The 19,178-nt window shown below is 43.9% G+C and overlaps 1 protein-coding gene across 1 annotated transcript; it reads right to left on the bottom strand.

Moving 5' to 3' along the window:
- Nucleotides 1-403: 403 nt before the first annotated feature.
- Nucleotides 404-7,309, bottom strand: LOC110537548 (malate dehydrogenase, mitochondrial). The gene is made up of 9 exons (XM_021623671.3): nucleotides 7,165-7,309; nucleotides 5,728-5,896; nucleotides 5,524-5,607; nucleotides 5,306-5,415; nucleotides 4,818-4,943; nucleotides 4,487-4,564; nucleotides 2,372-2,471; nucleotides 1,387-1,538; nucleotides 404-896 (listed from the first exon to the last, which is right to left on the bottom strand). The coding sequence occupies exons 1-9, from the start codon at nucleotides 7,228-7,230 to the stop codon at nucleotides 765-767; spliced, it is 1,017 nt and encodes a 338-aa protein (XP_021479346.1). The 5' UTR covers nucleotides 7,231-7,309; the 3' UTR covers nucleotides 404-764.
- Nucleotides 7,310-19,178: the final 11,869 nt, after the last annotated feature.

Raw genomic sequence — 19,178 nt, 5'->3', positions numbered from 1 at the left:
AGCTACCGCCACCAACCATAGATATGCAAAGGTTAGTCAAAATATATATGTCTGCATATTTTATCTCTAGCTAGCAAGAGTCTGTTTTGTAGTGTGATTTAGCTGTGGTACTCCTTGGTTACAAGGTAATAATGAGCTCATTCCAAATATTCCATTTCACGACCACACTTTCCCCATAGCTCAACAGATCCAAATGAATTCTAAAACATGTTCAATGTCCTTCGGCGTTTGGAAAAAAAAAAAATTTGCAGCTGGATGCCACTTGTTACACATTTTGATGTCCAAATTCAAATGTATAACTGAATATCATTGACAGACTCAAGGTAATACATTTGGAATACTGATTGACATTTCCATGGACCCCTTCCCCTAAAATATTAAAATACAAATCACAAAATGTAAATGGTGGTTGAGATTTCTTTATACATTTGAAAGAAGCCACAATAGTTGAGTTGATGGGCAAAGACAAAATACTACTCAAATAATTCCATGCATAGTTACGTGGAGCCTACTTTGACATTCCAAATTGAAAACATAAGTGCCATACAAAATATACTGTCAGTCATGATTCTCTCAGAGATACCTCTCAAACCTACATTGATCAAGCTCAAGATGGTGAGATCAACTGTTTGAGTAAATATTTCTGATCAGTAACAAACTATTGCTTTGTCAGGCATGATGAAACTTTGATTTTGGAGAGGCCTGGCACCATTTATGTGACTGGACAATATAAATAACCACAGGTTGAGAGTTTCAAATCCTGCTCACTTCATATTAGCAACAAAATCCTCGCCCTTCTTGATGGAGCCCTTCAGCTCACCAATGGCATCAGCCACCAGATTCTCCTCAAAGGCTGACAGCTTGCCCAGTCCAAGGTTCTTCTCAATTCCGTGTTTCTAAAAGAACAAAAATATTCCTACTGGTTACAACTTCAGATTATGAACTGTATTCAAGAAAAAAGTGTCCGTCATTCAGATAGGAACTTGAAAGGGGCAGTGCAGTTACAAATGTGATTTTCCACTAACAAATATATTTATTTCTACACTACGATGTCAAAATAACACAGAAATTGTGAAAATGCCAGGAATTTCTGCTGGTTCAGGTAGGATGAAACATTTGACCCAAATCTAGACCTAGACCATCTAACAGCCAATCAGGGCGGTGTATGTAAATATCTTCAAATTTGTTTCCTAACGCCCACACGATCAGACTGCGCATTAAGGGCCACAAGAGGTTCAGGGATATAAACCATTCAAAATATATTTAAAAATTATTTTCACCAAATAAAAGTGATTAGGCATTGATTTAAGTACAACATTAATAAGCAAAAGGTGAAATTTCTGTCTCCAAGTTATAAATCTATTAATAAGGTGGTGCAGGACTTACCCCAAGGAGGAGAGGTGTGGAGAAGTATTTGCATTCGGTCTCTTCTGACCTTACATACGCGCACTCTACGACTCCCTCCTTTCCGTTCATGGCGTCCAGGACAGAGAAGGTAAACCTAGCCCCAGCGTAGGCCATGGACAGCGTAGCAGAGCCTGAACACAAATAGGTTAGCCAGTTAGAGCTCAATCAGTGGTTAAAACACAGGATCCACCCCATTATAGTGAATGAAAAAAATGAAGTGTGCTCAATCTTCGTGAAATGTAAAAAAATATTTTAAAAAATAATGGTACCAATAACTGCTTTTAATGTCCCTGAACTGATTTTTTTACATAAAAAAATAATAATCACACACACAAGTTAATTTAGATAATTTAGTTGCCAATGGCAGCCTGCAGTAGCCCGGTCAGCCTTCAACTTGAGTTAAAGGCTCTGCATGGTCAATCCATTATCTGCAGTGGCTGTACAGCATTTACTGTGATGCGGCCTCTGCAGAAGTCAGGGAATTCATACTTCCTGCACTTCGCAGAGCAAATCTGTTGTGAAGATAGTTGTCAAGGAAGTGAGTGTGTTTATACAGGACCTCCCGCCCCCACCTACCGCCAACCAATCATGTCAATGCGGAGCTATACTGAGCCCTCCGCATCGTTACAAAATTTGGGAGGCGCACGGCGCTGTGGTACATTGCTCATTTTGCCCTCCGGAGGCTCTGCAATGGTGTCAAACCCTCCGTACGGAGCCTCCGGATCACATTTCCGGAGCAAGAATAAATTGGCATTTAATCAATGAGGAGGCAGCACTGAGCTAGCCTGCAACGTCACTTCCTGGAGTAGCTCAAACTGCGCATGTTGTTTCCATGAGATGCCATCTTAACCGATTTCAATGCACTATCGTCTTCAAATAGGAATGAAAGGTGTCACATGATCGATGGCTTTGTTCATATATAGACAGTCATTGGTCAGTACTCAGGGTAACAAACAATGCCTACCTGCTCCAGCCTTGGCCTTCACAACCTCAGTGCCAGCATCCTGGATCCTAGCAGTCAGAGCAGACAACTGGTCGGCTGGGAACTCCACTTTGGGTGTTGCCTACAGAGAGACATGTGGATGTTATAATAACTCTACCTACATGTACATATTACCTCAATTACCTTACCCAACCCAACCGGTGCCCCCATACACTGACTCTGTACTGGTAACCCCTGTATATAGCCTCGCTAGTTATTTTACCGCTGCTCTTTAATTGTTACTTATATTTCATATTTTTGGGGGTATTTTTCTTAACTGCATTGTTGGTTAAGGGCTTGTAAGTAAGCATTTCACTGTAAGATCTACACTTGTTGTATTCAGCACATGACAAATCAAATCAATACAGAGTTCAGTGTGTCAAATCAGAGGGCCTGTTGTCCGGACCTCTGGCAGTCTCAATGGGGGTGTCACAGGGTTCAATCCTCGGGCCAACTCTTTTCTCTGTATACATCAATGATGTAGCTCTTGCTGCTGGTGATTCTCTGATCCACCTCTACGCAGACGACACCATTCTGTATACTTCTGGCCCCTCTTTGGACACTGTTAACTAACCTCCAGACGAGCTTCAATGTCATACTATTCTCCTTCCGTAGCCTCCAACTGCTCTTAAATGCAAGCAAAACTAAATGCATGCTCTTCAACCGATCGCTGCCCACACCTACCCACCCATCCAGCATCACTACTCTGGACGATTCTGACTTAGAATATGTGAACAACTACAAATGCCTAGGTGTCTGGTTAGACTCTCCTTCCAGACTCACATTAAGCATCTCCAATCCAAAATTAAATCTAGAATCTGCTCCCTATTTCGCAGCAAAGCATCCTTCACTCATGCTGCCAAACATACCCTAGTAAAACTGACCATCCTACCGATCCTTGACTTCGGCGATGTCATTTACAAAATAGCCTCCAACACTTTTATCACCAAAGCCCCATATACTGCCCACCACTGCGACCTGTATGCTCTCATTGGCTGGCCCTCGCTTCATATCCGTCGCCAAACCCACTGGCTCCAGGTCATCTATAAGTCGTTGCTAGGTAAAGCCATCGCCTTATCTCAGCTCACTGGTCACCATAGCAACACCCACCCGCAGCAAGCTCTCCAGCAGGTATATTTCACTGGTCACCCTCAAAGCCAATTCCTCCTTCGGCCGCCATTCCTTACAGTTCTCTGCTGCCAATGACTGGAACGAACTGCAAAAATCACTGAAGCTGGGAACTCATATCTCCCTCACTAGCTTTAAGCACCAGCTGTCAGCGCAGCTCACAGATCACTGCACCTGTACATAGCTAATCTGTTAATAGCCCATCCAACTACCTTATCACCATATTATTTATTTTGCTCCTTTGCACCCAAGTATCGCTACTTGCACACTTGCACGCAATCTTCTGCACATCTATCACCCCAGTGTTTAATTTGCCATACTGTAATAATTTTGCCACTATGGCCTATTTATTGCCTCACCCCCCTTTATCCTACCTCATTTGCACACACTGTATATAGAGCTTCTCTATTGTATCATTGACTGTATGTTTGTTTATTCCATGTGTAACTCTGTTGTTGTTTGTGTCACACTGCTTTGCTTTATCTTGGCCAGGTCGCAGTTGTAAATGAGAACTTGTTCTCAACTGGCCTACCTGGTTAAATAAAGGTGAAAAAAAAAATGTGATGTGTATAGTTATTCACAGGGAAAGCATTGTTTAGTGAGAACCTTACACTTTTTATTTTCCAACTTCATTTTTAAATGACCATGAATGAGGAATTTCTTAAAGACCCTGACTAATGAAAAATACCTAATCAAGGCCTCCTACTGTAGAACAACCCTCATTCGCTTTGATCCACACCATAAAATGTTACACACTAGAGGGAGCCATAAACACAGTTGTCTCCAATAGGGGGGTGGGATATCTAATAGCTCAAATACCAACAGAATGAAATTACATGAAACAGTAGAGAATTGCAAAAGTGTGTTATCTTTGTAATTAGATTAAGATGTAGGCCTACTGATGGCATTGCAAGACAATCATTCAGGTATTGGATTTTTTATTTCTGTGAAAAAGCCCTTAATTCTTACCTGTGAGATGAGAGGAATAATAGTCTTTCCTGCATGACCTCCAATCACTGGTACATTGACACGTGCTGGGTCAAGGCCCTGCAATACAAAACACCAAATAGTCAGCCATCTAGCATTGCCAATCATTATACAATGAGTGGATACTAGCTGACTAGCATTTGCTGCTGAACAAAAAAACATCTAAGATACAAGCAAAACAAGCGTTTTTCCGTTCAGGGTGATATCCCTGTGAACTTTGAGATCACTCCTGATGTGCCAAAGGTATAGAGGGTGTGTATAGGGAACATGAGGAGTGAGGTCCTCAATCCTCTGCAGCTTGAAGATGGATTACTTTCAGCTCTGCAACGAAAGCGTTGGCTCTGACGATGTCCAATGTTGTGACTCCAAACACTCTATTGGGGTTGTAGACGCCATACTTCTTCATGACCTCTGATGTGATGGGAATAGTGGAGTTGACCTATGGATTGGAAACAAAACTGTTCCTATGTACACAACCAATTGTATATTTAAGAATTTACCATTTAACATGTATTCAAACAAGATATTGTATCATTAAAGGGCATATTGACTGAAGCATCGAAACACAGTCAGTGAACTAAACAGAGCTGGCATGGAAAATAAATTCCCTTCCAAATTAAAGCCTTGACCTCTATTCCTGAAAGCCAGTAGTACCTTCTCTTTGGCAACAAACCAAAATGGCTTTTCTCCAACACTAAGGCCTCTAACTCTAGACATCTGAGCTGCTCTAGAGTAATGTGAGTCGTCAGGAGGGTGAGTTAATCTGTGAGGTGTCTGGAGAGGAGGTAGTGGTGTATTTACAGGGTTGGCGATGATGCAGATCATGGCCTCGGGGCAGTTGCGGGCGACGGCGTCGGCCAGTGTGGCCACGATGGTGGCATTGGTGTTGAACAGATCATCACGGGTCATGCCTGGAAGAAGTTCACGTTAAAATGTAATGTGTGCACTTCTCAATTGAAAGAAAAGCATAACATGATGTTCTTCAGTATGAATCACATTGTCAACTTGGGTGAACTCACCAGGTTTTCTTGGGACACCAGCGGGGATGACAACGACATCACAGCCTTTCAGTGCAGCGTTCAACTGGTCTGGACCCATGTAACCTAGTGAAGGAATCATGATAGTTAAATGCCATCAACCAAGCAGACATTTTCACACTCATTTCACTATACAGCATCAAGACACTAGTAGCTTAGCTGATGTCCAGCAGGAAGGTGTCTTACCTGTGACGTGGGCCCTGGTCTCGATGTGGCTGAGGTCAGCTGCCACTCCAGGTGTGTGGGCAATGTCAAAGAGAGACAGTTCGCCCACCAGAGGACTGTTCTTTAGGAGCAGTGAGAGAGGCTGGCCAATACCGCCGGACGCACCCAGCACTGCCACCTTCGCATTGTTCTGAGGGGAGAGGAGACAATTTCACTGACTGTCTATCTATGTTAATGATACTGTTCTGCACATTTTAGAAATCCTGGCTACTAACCGCATTTCTGACATAAAATCACACAGAACCAACATATCTTCTGTGTTTTTGAAGATTTCCATCACAAACTGTATTTTAGAATACAGATGTGCATCTATTACCAGCAATAAGATTAAATGAGCGACAGACTCATTGTTGGTTTTGAAGGATGGGTTCCATTAGATCAAGGGTTATAGTCCAAATTCAATGTAGAACTTTGCAATGTATCTTTGCACAATAACTCCTTGTCATTTGCTGATATCAAAGACGGTATTTTGTAGGCCATAAACCACTTAGACCCACTTCCTGAGAAGCCAGTATTTCAGAGTGGGCGATTCAATGCTCATTAAGCTGTAGAAAGAATGTAAGCCACCCTTACATTAAGCTCACAGATAATGGTAACAGATTATATTCAAGAGGTTACTTCTTGATCAATGTAAAAGGCTCTGGAATTATTACATTGTGTCATTTTCAATGCCAACCCAAAGTAACATATTTAACACAGATTGTGTCAAGGATAAAATAAACACAGGATTGATGAAACACCTTGCAGTTTTGCTCAAACGGGTGTAGAAAGGAAATATGGCAAAAAAATGTATGCTATTGTATTGCATATTATCAGTAGTTTTAGTTTATAATCACCTGGGCTAACCATGACTTAAATACAAGGCTAATGTTGTGCCTCATGTGTGTTACATATGGATACATTAGCTGAAACCTTAATTTGAAGAAAAAAAAAGGCCCAACAAACTAATCCTAATATCATTCATAAAAACTTGAAATGGGCCATCAGAGGTGGTTCACTACCGTCATGTCATGGAGGACAAACTAGAGATGACAACTGACAAAACACATGCCTTGCGGACCTTAAAAGTGAAGGAAACGTTTGTTGACCTTATACAGTGCACACAGCTTTCAATCGTGTACACATCCTTGCCAGCAAGCTATAGCTAACTTATACGATATGGTCGGCAACTATCACTCGTTTGAAACAATCTAGACCATTCTGCGGTGGCTCAACGCGTTCGAAGTGTACATATTACATTGCAAGTTATAGCTAGTTAACTGGCTGTCTAACTATTCTGACACGCTAGATGGCAACCATGCTAGCTAACTAATGATAACGTTAGTCACGTTAAGCTAACTATCTCTTTGGCTGACAAAATTATGTATTTTTAAAATATATATTAATCTTATTATTTACCTGTGAGGAGGTGGTTAAGCTTCTATTAGCAATACAAAGTGTGGGTCTTGCAATGCGGGAAAACATGTTGTCTGATTTTATACCAAAAATACAATTTGCTGATCCTCTCAGTGACTCAAACGTCCTCTACCTCCGTGCCCGGTCGAGACAGAAAGCGTTCAAAAGCGAGCTACCTACCGTAACTATCGGGGACAGCCTACTTCCTGCTCCATATGCAGTTTGATTGGTTAACATATGTAAATATCAATTTGTGATTGGGCGAAAATAATATCAATCATGTATCATAACGTGAAGGTCAAAAGTGGTCCTTTCACTTTAGTGCTGTATTTCTTGGAGTGTATATTCAACCCTTTGCAAACATACTTTAGAGTATGTTGCCTGTAAAAAAAAAAATCTGCCAATGTTTTTTAGAACCCAATTCATACGGTCCCATCTTTACCACATTCTTTACCACATTCTTGTCGAGATAAGTATTTTATATATCCCATGCCAGAAAGGTTAGGAGTGGTAGATGTGAACCGTTGTCTATTTTTTTTTTTTAATCACAAAGAAATCCATCATTCATTTGTTTTAGGCATGTCATAAACACAAGACTAATAAAATGTATTTTCAAAAGAATATAATGGTATACTTTGAGTTTAATTATGTTACTGTTCTGTGCTGGCTATAGGCTGGATGGCTGCCATGCACATGAAATCAACAGTTAGTTTGTTCATTAAAACAGAAAAAACACTTAGGCTACCCTGATCACAGTCAAAACACATATTTTATAGTAGGCTGTGAATATAATGAAATATAACCCACACAACTTGCGTCACGGCAACTTGTGGATCTGCAGTCATAAAAAAGTTACATTTTGAAACAGAGCCCATGCTTTTTTGAGCAACGTTTCACCTCTTTCCTACCCTTACTCCGCATTGTTAGGGAGCAGGCGTAGAGTCTCAGATATTCATCATGATACAGATATAAAATAAATCTATATTTTATATTTTCAAAAGCATGTAAGTCTCATGTTAATTTTTCACAACTTCCGCAGGCTTTTGGAGTTGCCTTTACGCGATCGAGCAAAATAATAGGTCTACACTTGATTTAGGCTACAGTATTGTATGCTAAATTTTCTGATCAGTTATAGATGATTGCAAATGAATATATAAGCTATACCACCTCCACTTATTTGCCCAGCCAGAGAATTAACCAAATATACAGATGGAGATTCAGTGAAACAAAATCACATTGATTGATTAAGACAAGTCACAGGCTTTTTGTCAGGAGTAGGCCTAGGCTACTAATCAACTGCGAGTGAAGAGCAAAATAAACCACATGTTAAGCTACATAACATGCTGTCAAATGTTCTGATCAGTGCTAATAAATGAGCCAACTAGACAAGATGATCATTAGCAGCCCTCACCTGAGCTTAGCTAACATTTCCACACCCTAATTGTAGCCTAACCAATATCCAAATGGAGATTCAGTGACAAATCTGAAATTGATTGATTTATCAAGACAAGTCCCCACACTTGTCTCAAAGCAGCACGAAATGGCGCTGAAATGGTTGACAGTGTAGCTGTTCCTTCCGCAAGGCAATCAAACAAGTGTGGTGAAGAAGGCGGAACAGCACCTCAGGAGACTGAAGAAATGTGGCTTGCCACCCAAAACCCTGACAAACTTTTACAGATGCACAATCGATAGCATCCTGTCGGGCTGTATCACCGTCTGGTACGGCAACTGCTCCTCCCACAACCGCAATACTTTTCAGAGGGTAGTGAGGTCTGCACAACGCATCACCGGGGGCAAACTACCTGCCCTTCAGGACACCTACAGCACCCGATGTCACAGGAAGGGCAAAAAGATCATCAAGGACATCAACCACTCAAGACTCTGACTGTTCACACCACTACCATCTAGAAGGCGAGGTCTGTACAGGTGCATCAGAGCTGGGTCAGAGAGACAGAAAAACAGCTTCTATCTCAAGGCCATCAGACTGCTAAACAGCCATCACTAACTCAGAGAGGCTGCTGCCTACATTGAGACCCAATCACTGGCCACTTTAAAAAATGGATCACTAGTCACTTTATACAATGCACTTTTAAATAATGCCACTTTAATCATGTTTACATATCTTACATTACTCATATCGCATGTATATTCTGTATTTTATACCATCTATTGCACCTTGCCTATGCCGCTTGGCCATCGCTCATCCATATACTTACATGTATATATTCTCATTCACCCCTTTAGATGTGTGTGTATTATGTAGTTGTTGGGGAATTGTTAGATATTACTGCACTGTCGGAACTAGAAGCACAAGCATTTTGCTACACTCGCATTAACATCTGCTAACCATGTGTATGCGACAAATAAAATTTGATTTGATGAGGTTGAAGCAATTGCCCGTAGCACTCAGAGACAGGATTATGTAGAGTAACAGCTCTAGGGAAGGGTACCAAAAAAATGTCTGCAGCATTGAAGGTTCCCTCGAACAAAGTGGCCTCCATCATTCTTAAATGGAAGAAGTTTGGAACCACCAAGACTCTTCCAAGAGCTGGCCGCCTGGCCAAACTGAGCAATCGAGGGAGAAGGGCCGTGGTCAGAGAGGTGACCATGAACTCAATGGTCCCCAATGGTTCCTCTGTGACTAGTCAGGACCGAGGGAGAGATGAATAGAGTGAAGTACAGAGAGATACTTGATGAAAACCTGCTCCAGAGCGCTCAGGACCTCAGACTGGGGCCAAGGTTCACCTTCCAACAGGACAACGACCCTAAGCACACAGCCAAGACAATCCAGGAATGGCTTTGGGACAAGTCTCTGAATGTCCTTGAGTGGCCCAGCCAGAGCCCGGATTTGAACCCGGTCGAATATCTCTGGAGAGACCTGAAAATAGCTGTGCAGTGACACTCCCAATCCAACCTGACAGAGCTTGAGAGGATCTGCAGAGAAAAATGGTAGAAACTCCCCAAATACAGGTGTGCAAAGCTTGTCGCGTCATACCCAAGAAGATTTGAGGCTGTCAAATGTGCTTCAAGAAAGTACTGAGTAAAGGGTCTGAATACTTTTGTAAATGTGATATTTCAGGGTTTTTTTTAAGTGTCATTACGGGATATTGTGTGTAGATTGATGAGGGGGAAAAAACTATAATGCATTTTTAGAATAAAGCTGTAACAAAACAAAATGTGTAAAGTCAAGGGGTCTGAATACGTTCCGAATGCACTGTATATGTTACATTATTATTAAAGCTTACCCTAGTTCCTTGTTCTGTGGTTTCTCTGACAGCAATATAGCTAACTAGAACTGCCAAGATAGCTAACTAGATTATTTCTAGCAAAATAATTATCATATTTTTCCCTGCAGTGGATCCTTCTAGTTTGGAGCCTCAACTTCCTATGGATAGACGTTTGTATTTTGTATAATTTAGCTAGCTAGTTCCCAATTAAATTAAAATATGTTCATGAACAGCCTTCCTTAGTTCTTCACCTTATGTGGAATTTGTTCCCAGACTCTCTGTCTCTGCATTATCCACAGGGTAACTGTCAACTTAGTCTGAAATTGGACAAGGTGAACAAATCTGCATTGCAAGTATCAATTTGATGTTTAAAGACCTTATTTTCAAATACAGATACAGTTGAAGGTTTACATACACCTTAGCCAAATACATTTAAACTTTTCACAATTCCTGACATTTAATCATAGTAAAAATGACCATTCTTATGTCAGGTAGGATCACCACTTTATTTTAAGAAAGTGAAATGTCAGAATAATAGTAGAGAGAATGATTAATTTCAGCTTTTTTTTCTTTCATCACATTCCCAGTGGGTCAGAAGTTTACATACACTCAATTAGTATTTGGTAGCATTGCCTTTAAATGGTTTAACTTGTTTCAAATGTTTCAGGTAGCCTTCCACAAGCTTCCCACAATAAGTTGGGGGGAATTGTGGCCCATTCCTCCTGACAGAGCTGGTGTAACTGAGTCAGGCTTGTAGGCCTCCTTGCTCGCACATGCTTTTTCAGTTCTGCCCACACATTTTCTATTGAGGTCAGGGCTTTGTGATGGCCACTCCAATACCTTGACTTTGTTGTCCTTAAGCATTTTTGCCACAACTTTGGAAGTATGCTTGGAGTCATTATCCACATAATTTTCCAGCTTCATGATGCCATCTATTTTGTGAAGTACACCAGTCCCTCCTGCAGCAAAGCACCCCCACAACATGATGCTGCCACCCTGCTTCACAGTTGGGATGGTGTTCTTTGGCTTGCAAGCCTCCCCTTTTTCCTCCAAACATAACGATGGTCATTATGGCCAAACAGTTCTATTTTTGTTTCATCAGACCAGAGGACATTTATCCAAAAAGTACGATCTTTGTCCCCATGTGCAGTTGCAAACCGTAGTCTGGCTTTTTTATGGCGGATTTGGAACAGTGGCTTCTTCCTTGCTGAGAGTCCTTTTAGGTTATTTCAAAATAGGACTCGTTTTACTGTGGATATAAATACCTTTTTCCTCCAGCATCTTCAAAAATCAAATAAAATCAAATAACATTTTATTTGGCACATACACATGGTTAGCAGATGTTGATGCGAGTGTAGCGAAATGCTTGTGCTTCTAGTTCAATGCAGTAATAACCAACAAGTAATCTAGCTAACAATTCCAAAACTACTACCTTATAGACACAAGTGTAAGGGGATAAAGAATATGTACATAAAGATATATGAATGAGTGATGGTACAGAGCGGCATAAGCAAGATACAGTAGATGGTATTGAGTGCAGTATATACATATGAGATGAGTATGTAAACAAAGTGGCATAGTTTAAAGTGGCTAGTGATACATGTATTACATAAAGATGCAGTAGATGATATAGAGTACAGTATATACATATGCATATGAGATGAATAATGTAGGGCATGTAAACATTATATTAGGTAGCATTGTTTAAAGTGGCTAGTGATGTATTTTACATCATTTCCCATCAATTCCCATTATTAAAGTGGCTGGAGTTGAATCAGTGTGTTGGCAGCAGCCACTCAATGTTAGTGGTGGCTGTTTAACAGTCTGATGGCCTTGAGATAGAAGCTGTTTTTCAGTCTCTTGGTCCCAGCTTTGATGCACCTGTATTGACCTCGCCTTCTGGATGATAGCGGGGTGAACAGGCAGTAGCTCGGGTGGTTGTTGTCCTTGATGATCTTTATGGCCTTCCTGTGACATCGGGTGGTGTAGGTGTACTGGAGGGCAGGTAGTTTGCCCCGGTGATGCGTTGTGCAGACCTCACTACCCTCTGGAGAGCCTTACAGTTGTGGGCGGAGCAGTTGCCGTACCAGGCGGTGATACAGCCCGACAGGATGCTCTCGATTGTGCATCTGTAGAAGTTTGTGAGTGCTTTTGGTGACAAGCCAAATTTCTTCAGCCTCCTGAGGTTGAAGAGGCGATGCTGCGCCTTCTTCACGATGCTGTCTGTGTGGGTGGACCAATTCAGTTTGTCTGTGATGTGTACGCCGAGGAACTTAAAACTTACTACCCTCTCCACTACTGTTCCATCGATGTGGATAGGGGGGTGTTCCCTCAGCTGTTTCCTGAAGTCCACAATCATCTCCTTAGTTTTGTTGACGTTGAGTGTGAGGTTATTTTCCTGACACCACACTCCGAGGGCCCTCACCTCCTCCCTGTAGGCCGTCTCGTCGTTGTTGGTAATCAAGCCTACCACTGTTGTGTCGTCCGCAAACTTGATGATTGAGTTGGAGGCGTGCGTGGCCACGCAGTCGTGGGTGAACAGGGAGTACAGGAGAGGGCTCAGAACGCACCCTTGTGGGGCCCCAGTGTTGAGGATCAGCGGGGTGGAAATGTTGTTGCCTACCCTCACCACCTGGGGGTGGCCCGTCAGGAAGTCCAGTACCCAGTTGCACAGGGCAGGGTCGAGACCCAGGGTCCTTTGCTGCTGTTCTGGGATTGATTTGCACTTTACGCGCCAAAGTACGTTCATATCTGGGAGACAGAACACGTCTCCTTCCTGAGCGGTATGATGGCTACGTGGTCCCACGGTGTTTATACTTGCGTACTATTGTCTGTGCAGATGAACGTGGTACCTTCAGGCGTTTGGAAATTGCTCCCAAGGATGAACCTGTCACGCCCTGGCCTTAGTATTCTGTGTTTTCTTTATTATTTTGGTTAGGCCAGGGTGTGACATGGGTGATTTATGTGTTTTGTCTTATCTAGGGGTTTTGTAGATTAATGGGGTTGTGTTCAGTTTAGTGTTCTAGGTAAGTCTATGGTTGCCTGGAGTTGTTCTCAATCAGAGGTAGGTGTTTATCGTTGTCTCTGATTGGGAACCATATTTAGGCAGCCATATTCTTTGGTATTTTGTGGGGGATTGTTTCCTGTCTTTGTGTTTTATGCACCAGTTAGGACTGTTTCGGTTTTGCCACGTTTTCTTATTTTGTATTTGTATAATGTTTACGTTTTCGTCTTTATTAAAGATGCTTAACAATAACCACGCTGCATTTTGGTCCTCCTCTCCTTCCCAGGAAGAAAACCGTTACAGAATCACCCACCAACCAAGGACCAAGCAGCGTGGTAACGGGCAGCAGCAACAGCGGCCGGAGAATCAAGACTCCTGGACGTGGGAGGAGATCCTAGACGGGAAACGACCCTGGGCACAGCCAGGGGAATATCGCCGCCCAAAGGCAGAGCTGGAGGCAACCAAAGCGGAGAGGCGGCGGTTTGAGGAGGCAGCACGGCAGCGCAGATGGAAGCCCGAGAGTCAGCCCGCAAAATGTATTGGGGGGAGGCACAGGGAGGGTGTGACAGAGTCCGGAGTCAGACCTGAGCCAACTCCCCCTGTTTATCGTAAGGAGCCAAGGAGGAAACCAGAACCAGAGCCGGTGTTGGAGGTGAGCGAAGCAGAGACCGTGAAGGAGTTAATGGGGAAATTGGAGGAGAGAGTTATGAGGGAGTTGCTGTGTTGGTGCATGAGGCACGGCATTCGCCCGACGGAGCGTGTCGGGGATTTGATGGCACCTGGGTCAGCTCTCCATACTCGTCCTGAGGTGCGTGCTAGTTGTCTGGTGAAGATTGTGCCAGCCTCACGCACCAGGCCTTCTGTACACCTCCCTAGCCTTGCACGTCCTGTGCCAGCACAGCGCTACAGTGCTCCTAGCAGTGCTAACCGTGGCGGGCGTGGTACTGGTCAGGCACCGTGTTATGCGGTGGAACGCACGGTGTCCCCAGTACGCGTGCTTAGCCCGGTACGCTAAATCCCAGCTCCCCACATCTGCCGGACTAGGGTGAAGATCCAGCCAGGGCGGTTGGTGCCAGCCCTGCTCTCAAGATCTCCAGTACGCCTTCACGGTCCGCTCCATCCAGTGCCACCTCCACACACCAACCCTCCGGTGGCAGCTCCCCGCACCAGGCTTCCTGTGCGTGTCCAGAGCCCAGTACTCCCTGTTCCTCCTCCCCGCACTCGCCCTGAGGTGCGTGTCCTCGGCCCAGTACCACCAGCGCCGGCACCACGCACCAGGCCTACAGTGCGCCTCGCCTGTCCAGAGCCGCCAGAGTCTCCCGTCTGTCCAGAGCCGCCAGAGTCTCCCATCTGTCCAGAGCCGCCAGAGTCTCCCGTCTGTCCAGAGCCGCCAGAGTCTCCCGTCTGTCCAGAGCCGCCAGAGTCTTCCGTCTGTCCAGAGCCGCCAGTCAGCCAGGATCCTCCAGAGCCGCCAGTCAGCCAGGATCCTCCAGAGCCGCCAGTCAGCCAGGATCCGCCAGAGCCGCCAGTCAGCCAGGATCCGCCAGAGCCGCCAGTCAGCCAGGATCCGCCAGAGCCGCCATTCAGCCAGGATCCGCCAGAGCCGCCATTCAGCCAGGATCCGCCAGAGCCATCAACCTGCCTGAGCTATCTCTTAGTCCTGAGCTATCTCTTAGTCCTGAGCTATCTCTTAGTCCTGAGCTATCTCTTAGTCCTGAGCTACCTCTCAGTCCTGAGCTACCACCAGCCTGTACCGTTGACACCAGACAGGAAGGGGCCATGGACTCATGCTGCTTACACCAAATTCTGACTCAAACTGGGATTTGTTGGACCAGGCAATGCTTTTCCACTCCTAAATTGTCCTATGTTGGTGATCGTGTGCCCACTGGATGCACTTCTTCTTGTTTTTAGCTGATAGGAGCGGAACTCGGTGTGGTCGTCTGCTGCAATAGTCCATCTGTGGCAAGGACCGTCGTTCCAAGATGCCATTCTGCACACCACTGTTGTACTGCGCTGTTATTTGCCTGTTAGCGTGCACAATTATTGCCATTCTCTTTCGACCTCTCATTAACGAGCCCACAAGACTGCCGCTGACTGGATGTTTTTTGTTTGTTGCACCATTTTCGGTAAACCCTAGACACTGTCGTGCTTGAAAAGCTTAGGAGACTGGCCGCTTCTATGATACTACAACCGGCGCGCCTGTCACTGACAATGATACCACGCTCAAAGTCACTTAGGTCACTTGTTTTGCCCATTTTAACGTTCAATCAAACAGTAACTGAATGCTTTGATGCCTGTCTGCCTGCTTTATATAGCAAGCCACGGCCACGTGACTCACTGTCTGTAGGAGCAAACCATTTTCGTGAACGTGTACTTAATAAACTAGCCCCTGAGTGTATTTTGCTAGATACCACAGCATGCAAAATACACTATTCCAAAAACATGCATCCTGTTTGCAATAAGGCACAAAAGTAAAACTGCAATAAAATGTGTTAATGAAATTAACTGTATGTCCTGAATACAAAGCGTTACGTTTGGGGCAAATCCATCACTAAGTACCACTCTTCATTCTGTTCAAGCATGGTAGTGGCTGCATCATATTATGGGTATGCTTGTCATCGGCAAAGGCTTTGCCTCACGCAGTGTGACACATCTCCTTTGCATAGAGTTGGTCAGGTTGTTGATTGTGGAATGTTGTCCCACTCCTCTTCAATCAATCAATCAATCAAATGTATTTATAAAGCCCTTTTTACATCAGCCGATGTCACAAAGTGCTGTACAGAAACCCAGCCTAAAACCCCAAACAGAAATCAATGCAGATGTGTATGCACTGTGGCTAGAACAAACTCCCTAGAAAGGCAGGAACCTAGGAAGAAACCTAGAGAGGATCCAGGCTCTGAGGGCTGGCCAGTTCTCTTCTGACTGTGTCGGGTTGATATTTTAACAGTGCATGTTCATAGAGACCAGCAGGGTCAAATAATAATAATAATAATCATCACAGTAGTTGTAGAGAGTGCAACAGGTCAGCACCTCAGGAGTAAATGTCAGTTGGCTTTTCATAGCCGAGCATTCAGAGCCAGAGACAGCAACTGCGATGAGGTTAGCTAGAGATTGTTGGAAACTGGAACACGTCGATCAAGAGCATCTCAATAATGCTGACGTGTGTGACATGTCTGGTGAGTATGCAGACCATGGAAAAACTGATGCTGAAACATGAGGTGATGGCGGCGGATGAATGGCATGACAATAGGCCTCAGGATCTCGTCATGATATCTCAGTGCATTCAAATTACCATCGATAAAATGCAATTGTGTTCATTGTCTGTAGCTTATGCCTGCCCATACCATAGCCCCACTGCAAACATGGGGCGCTCTGTTCATAACATCGTTGACATCAGCAAACTGCACGCCCACATGACGCCATACACGTGGTCTGCATTTGTGAGGCCAGTTGGATGTACTGATAAATTCTCAAAATTATGTTGGAGGGGGGGCATCTCATTGCTAGCTGTGTCACCAGAGACCTTGGCTTCGAGCCCAGGCTCTGTCGCAGCCGGCCGCGACCGGGATGTCCATGGGGCAACGCACAATTGGCCTAGCGTTGTCCAGGTTAGAGAGGGTTTGGCCGGTAGGGATATCCTTGTCTCATCGTGCACTAGCGACTCCTGTGGCGGGCTGGGCGCAGTGCACGCTGATCAGGTCGCTAGGTGTGTGGTGTTTCCTCTGACACATTGGTGTGGCTGGCTTCTGGTTGGATGCGCACTGTGTTAAGAAGCTGTGCGGCTTGGTTGGGTTGTGTTTCGGAGGATGCATGGCTCTCGACCTTTGTCTCTCCCGAGCCCGTACAGGAGTTGTAGTGATGAGACAAGACAGTACAGTGCCTTGCGAAAGTATTCGGCCCCCTTGAACTTTGCGACCTTTTGCCACATTTCAGGCTTCAAACATAAAGATATAAAACTGTATTTTTTTGTGAAGAATCAACAACAAGTGGGACACAATCATGAAGTGGAACGACATTTATTGGATATTTCAAACTTTTTTAACAAATCAAAAACTGAAAAATTGGGCGTGCAAAATTATTCAGCCCCTTTACTTTCAGTGCAGCAAACTCTCTCCAGAAGTTCAGTGAGGATATCTGAATGATCCAATGTTGACCTAAATGACTAATGATGATAAATACAATCCACCTGTGTGTAATCAAGTCTCCGTATAAATGCACCTGCACTGTGATAGTCTCAGAGGTCCATGAAGAACAAGGAACACACCAGGCAGGTCCGAGATACTGTTGTGAAGAAGTTTAAAGCCGGATTTGGATACAAAAAGATTTCCCAAGCTTTAAACATCCCAAGGAGCACTGTGCAAGCGATAATATTGAAATGGAAGGAGTATCAGACCACTGCAAATCTACCAAGACCTGGCCGTCCCTCTAAACTTTCAGCTCAAACAAGGAGAAGACTGATCAGAGATGCAGCCAAGAGGCCCATGATCACTCTGGATGAACTGCAGAGATCTACAGCTGAGGTGGGAGACTCTGTCCATAGGACAACAATCAGTCTTATATTGCACAAATCTCGCCTATATGGAAGAGTGGCAAGAGAAAGCCATTTCTTAAAGATATCCATAAAAAGTGTTGTTTAAAGTTTGCCACAAGAGACCTGGGAGACACACCAAACATGTGGAAGAAGGTGCTCTGGTCAGATGAAACCAAAATTGAACTTTTTGGCAACAATGCAAAACGTCATGTTTGGCGTAAAAGCAACACAGCTCATCACCCTGAACACACCATCCCCACTGTCAAACATGGTGGTGGCAGCATCATGGTTTGGGCCTGCTTTTCTTCAGCAGGGACAGGGAAGATGGTTAAAATTGATGGGAAGATGGATGGAGCCAAATACAGGACCATTCTGGAAGAAAACCTGATGGAGTCAAAAGACCTGAGACTGGGACGGAGATTTGTCTTCCAACAAGACAATGATCCAAAACATAAAGCAAAATCTACAATGGAATGGTTCAAAAATAAACATATCCAGGTGTTAGAATGGCCAAGTCAAAGTCCAGACCTGAATCCAATCGAGAATCTGTGGAAAGAACTGAAAACTGCTGTTCACAAATGCTCTCCATCCAACCTCACTGAGCTCGAGCTGTTTTGCAAGGAGGAATGGGAAAAAATGTCAGTCTCTCGATGTGCAAAACTGATAGAGACATACCCCAAACGACTTACAGCTGTAATCGCAGCAAAAGGTGGCGCTACAAAGTATTAACTTAAGGGGGCTGAATAATTTTGCACGCCCAATTTTTCAGTTTTTGAATTGTTAAAAAAGTTTGAAATATCCAATAAATGTCTTTCCACTTCATGATTGTGTCCCACTTGTTGTTGATTCTTCACAAAAAATACAGTTTTATATCTTTATGTTTGAAGCCTGAAATGTGGCAAAAGGTCGCAAAGTTCAAGGGGGCCGAATACTTTCGGTAAGGCACTGTAACTACTAATAATTGGATACCACGTAATTGGGGAGAAAAAGGGGGTAAAAAAATAATAAATATGTTGGAGGCGGCTTATGATAGAGGAATGAACATTCAAAACTTGAGACATCTGAAGCATTGTGACAAAACCGCACATTATAGAGTGGCCTATCTTTTTCATGACTGTAGCCCACTCATTCTCACTCTCTGTACTAGTGATTAGAGCATTGGGCCAGTAACCGAAAGGTTGCTGGATCGAATGCCTGAGCTGACAAGGTAAAAATCTGTCGTTCTTCCCCTAATAAGGCAATTAACACACTGTTC

The sequence above is a fragment of the Oncorhynchus mykiss genome, chromosome 12 (assembly GCF_057628025.1).
Source record: "Oncorhynchus mykiss isolate SJ-2025 chromosome 12, ASM5762802v1, whole genome shotgun sequence".
Taxonomy (NCBI): Eukaryota; Metazoa; Chordata; class Actinopteri; order Salmoniformes; family Salmonidae; genus Oncorhynchus; species Oncorhynchus mykiss.
Note: the sequence above shows the minus strand (reverse complement) of the source record. Positions and strands in the feature narration are given on the sequence as shown.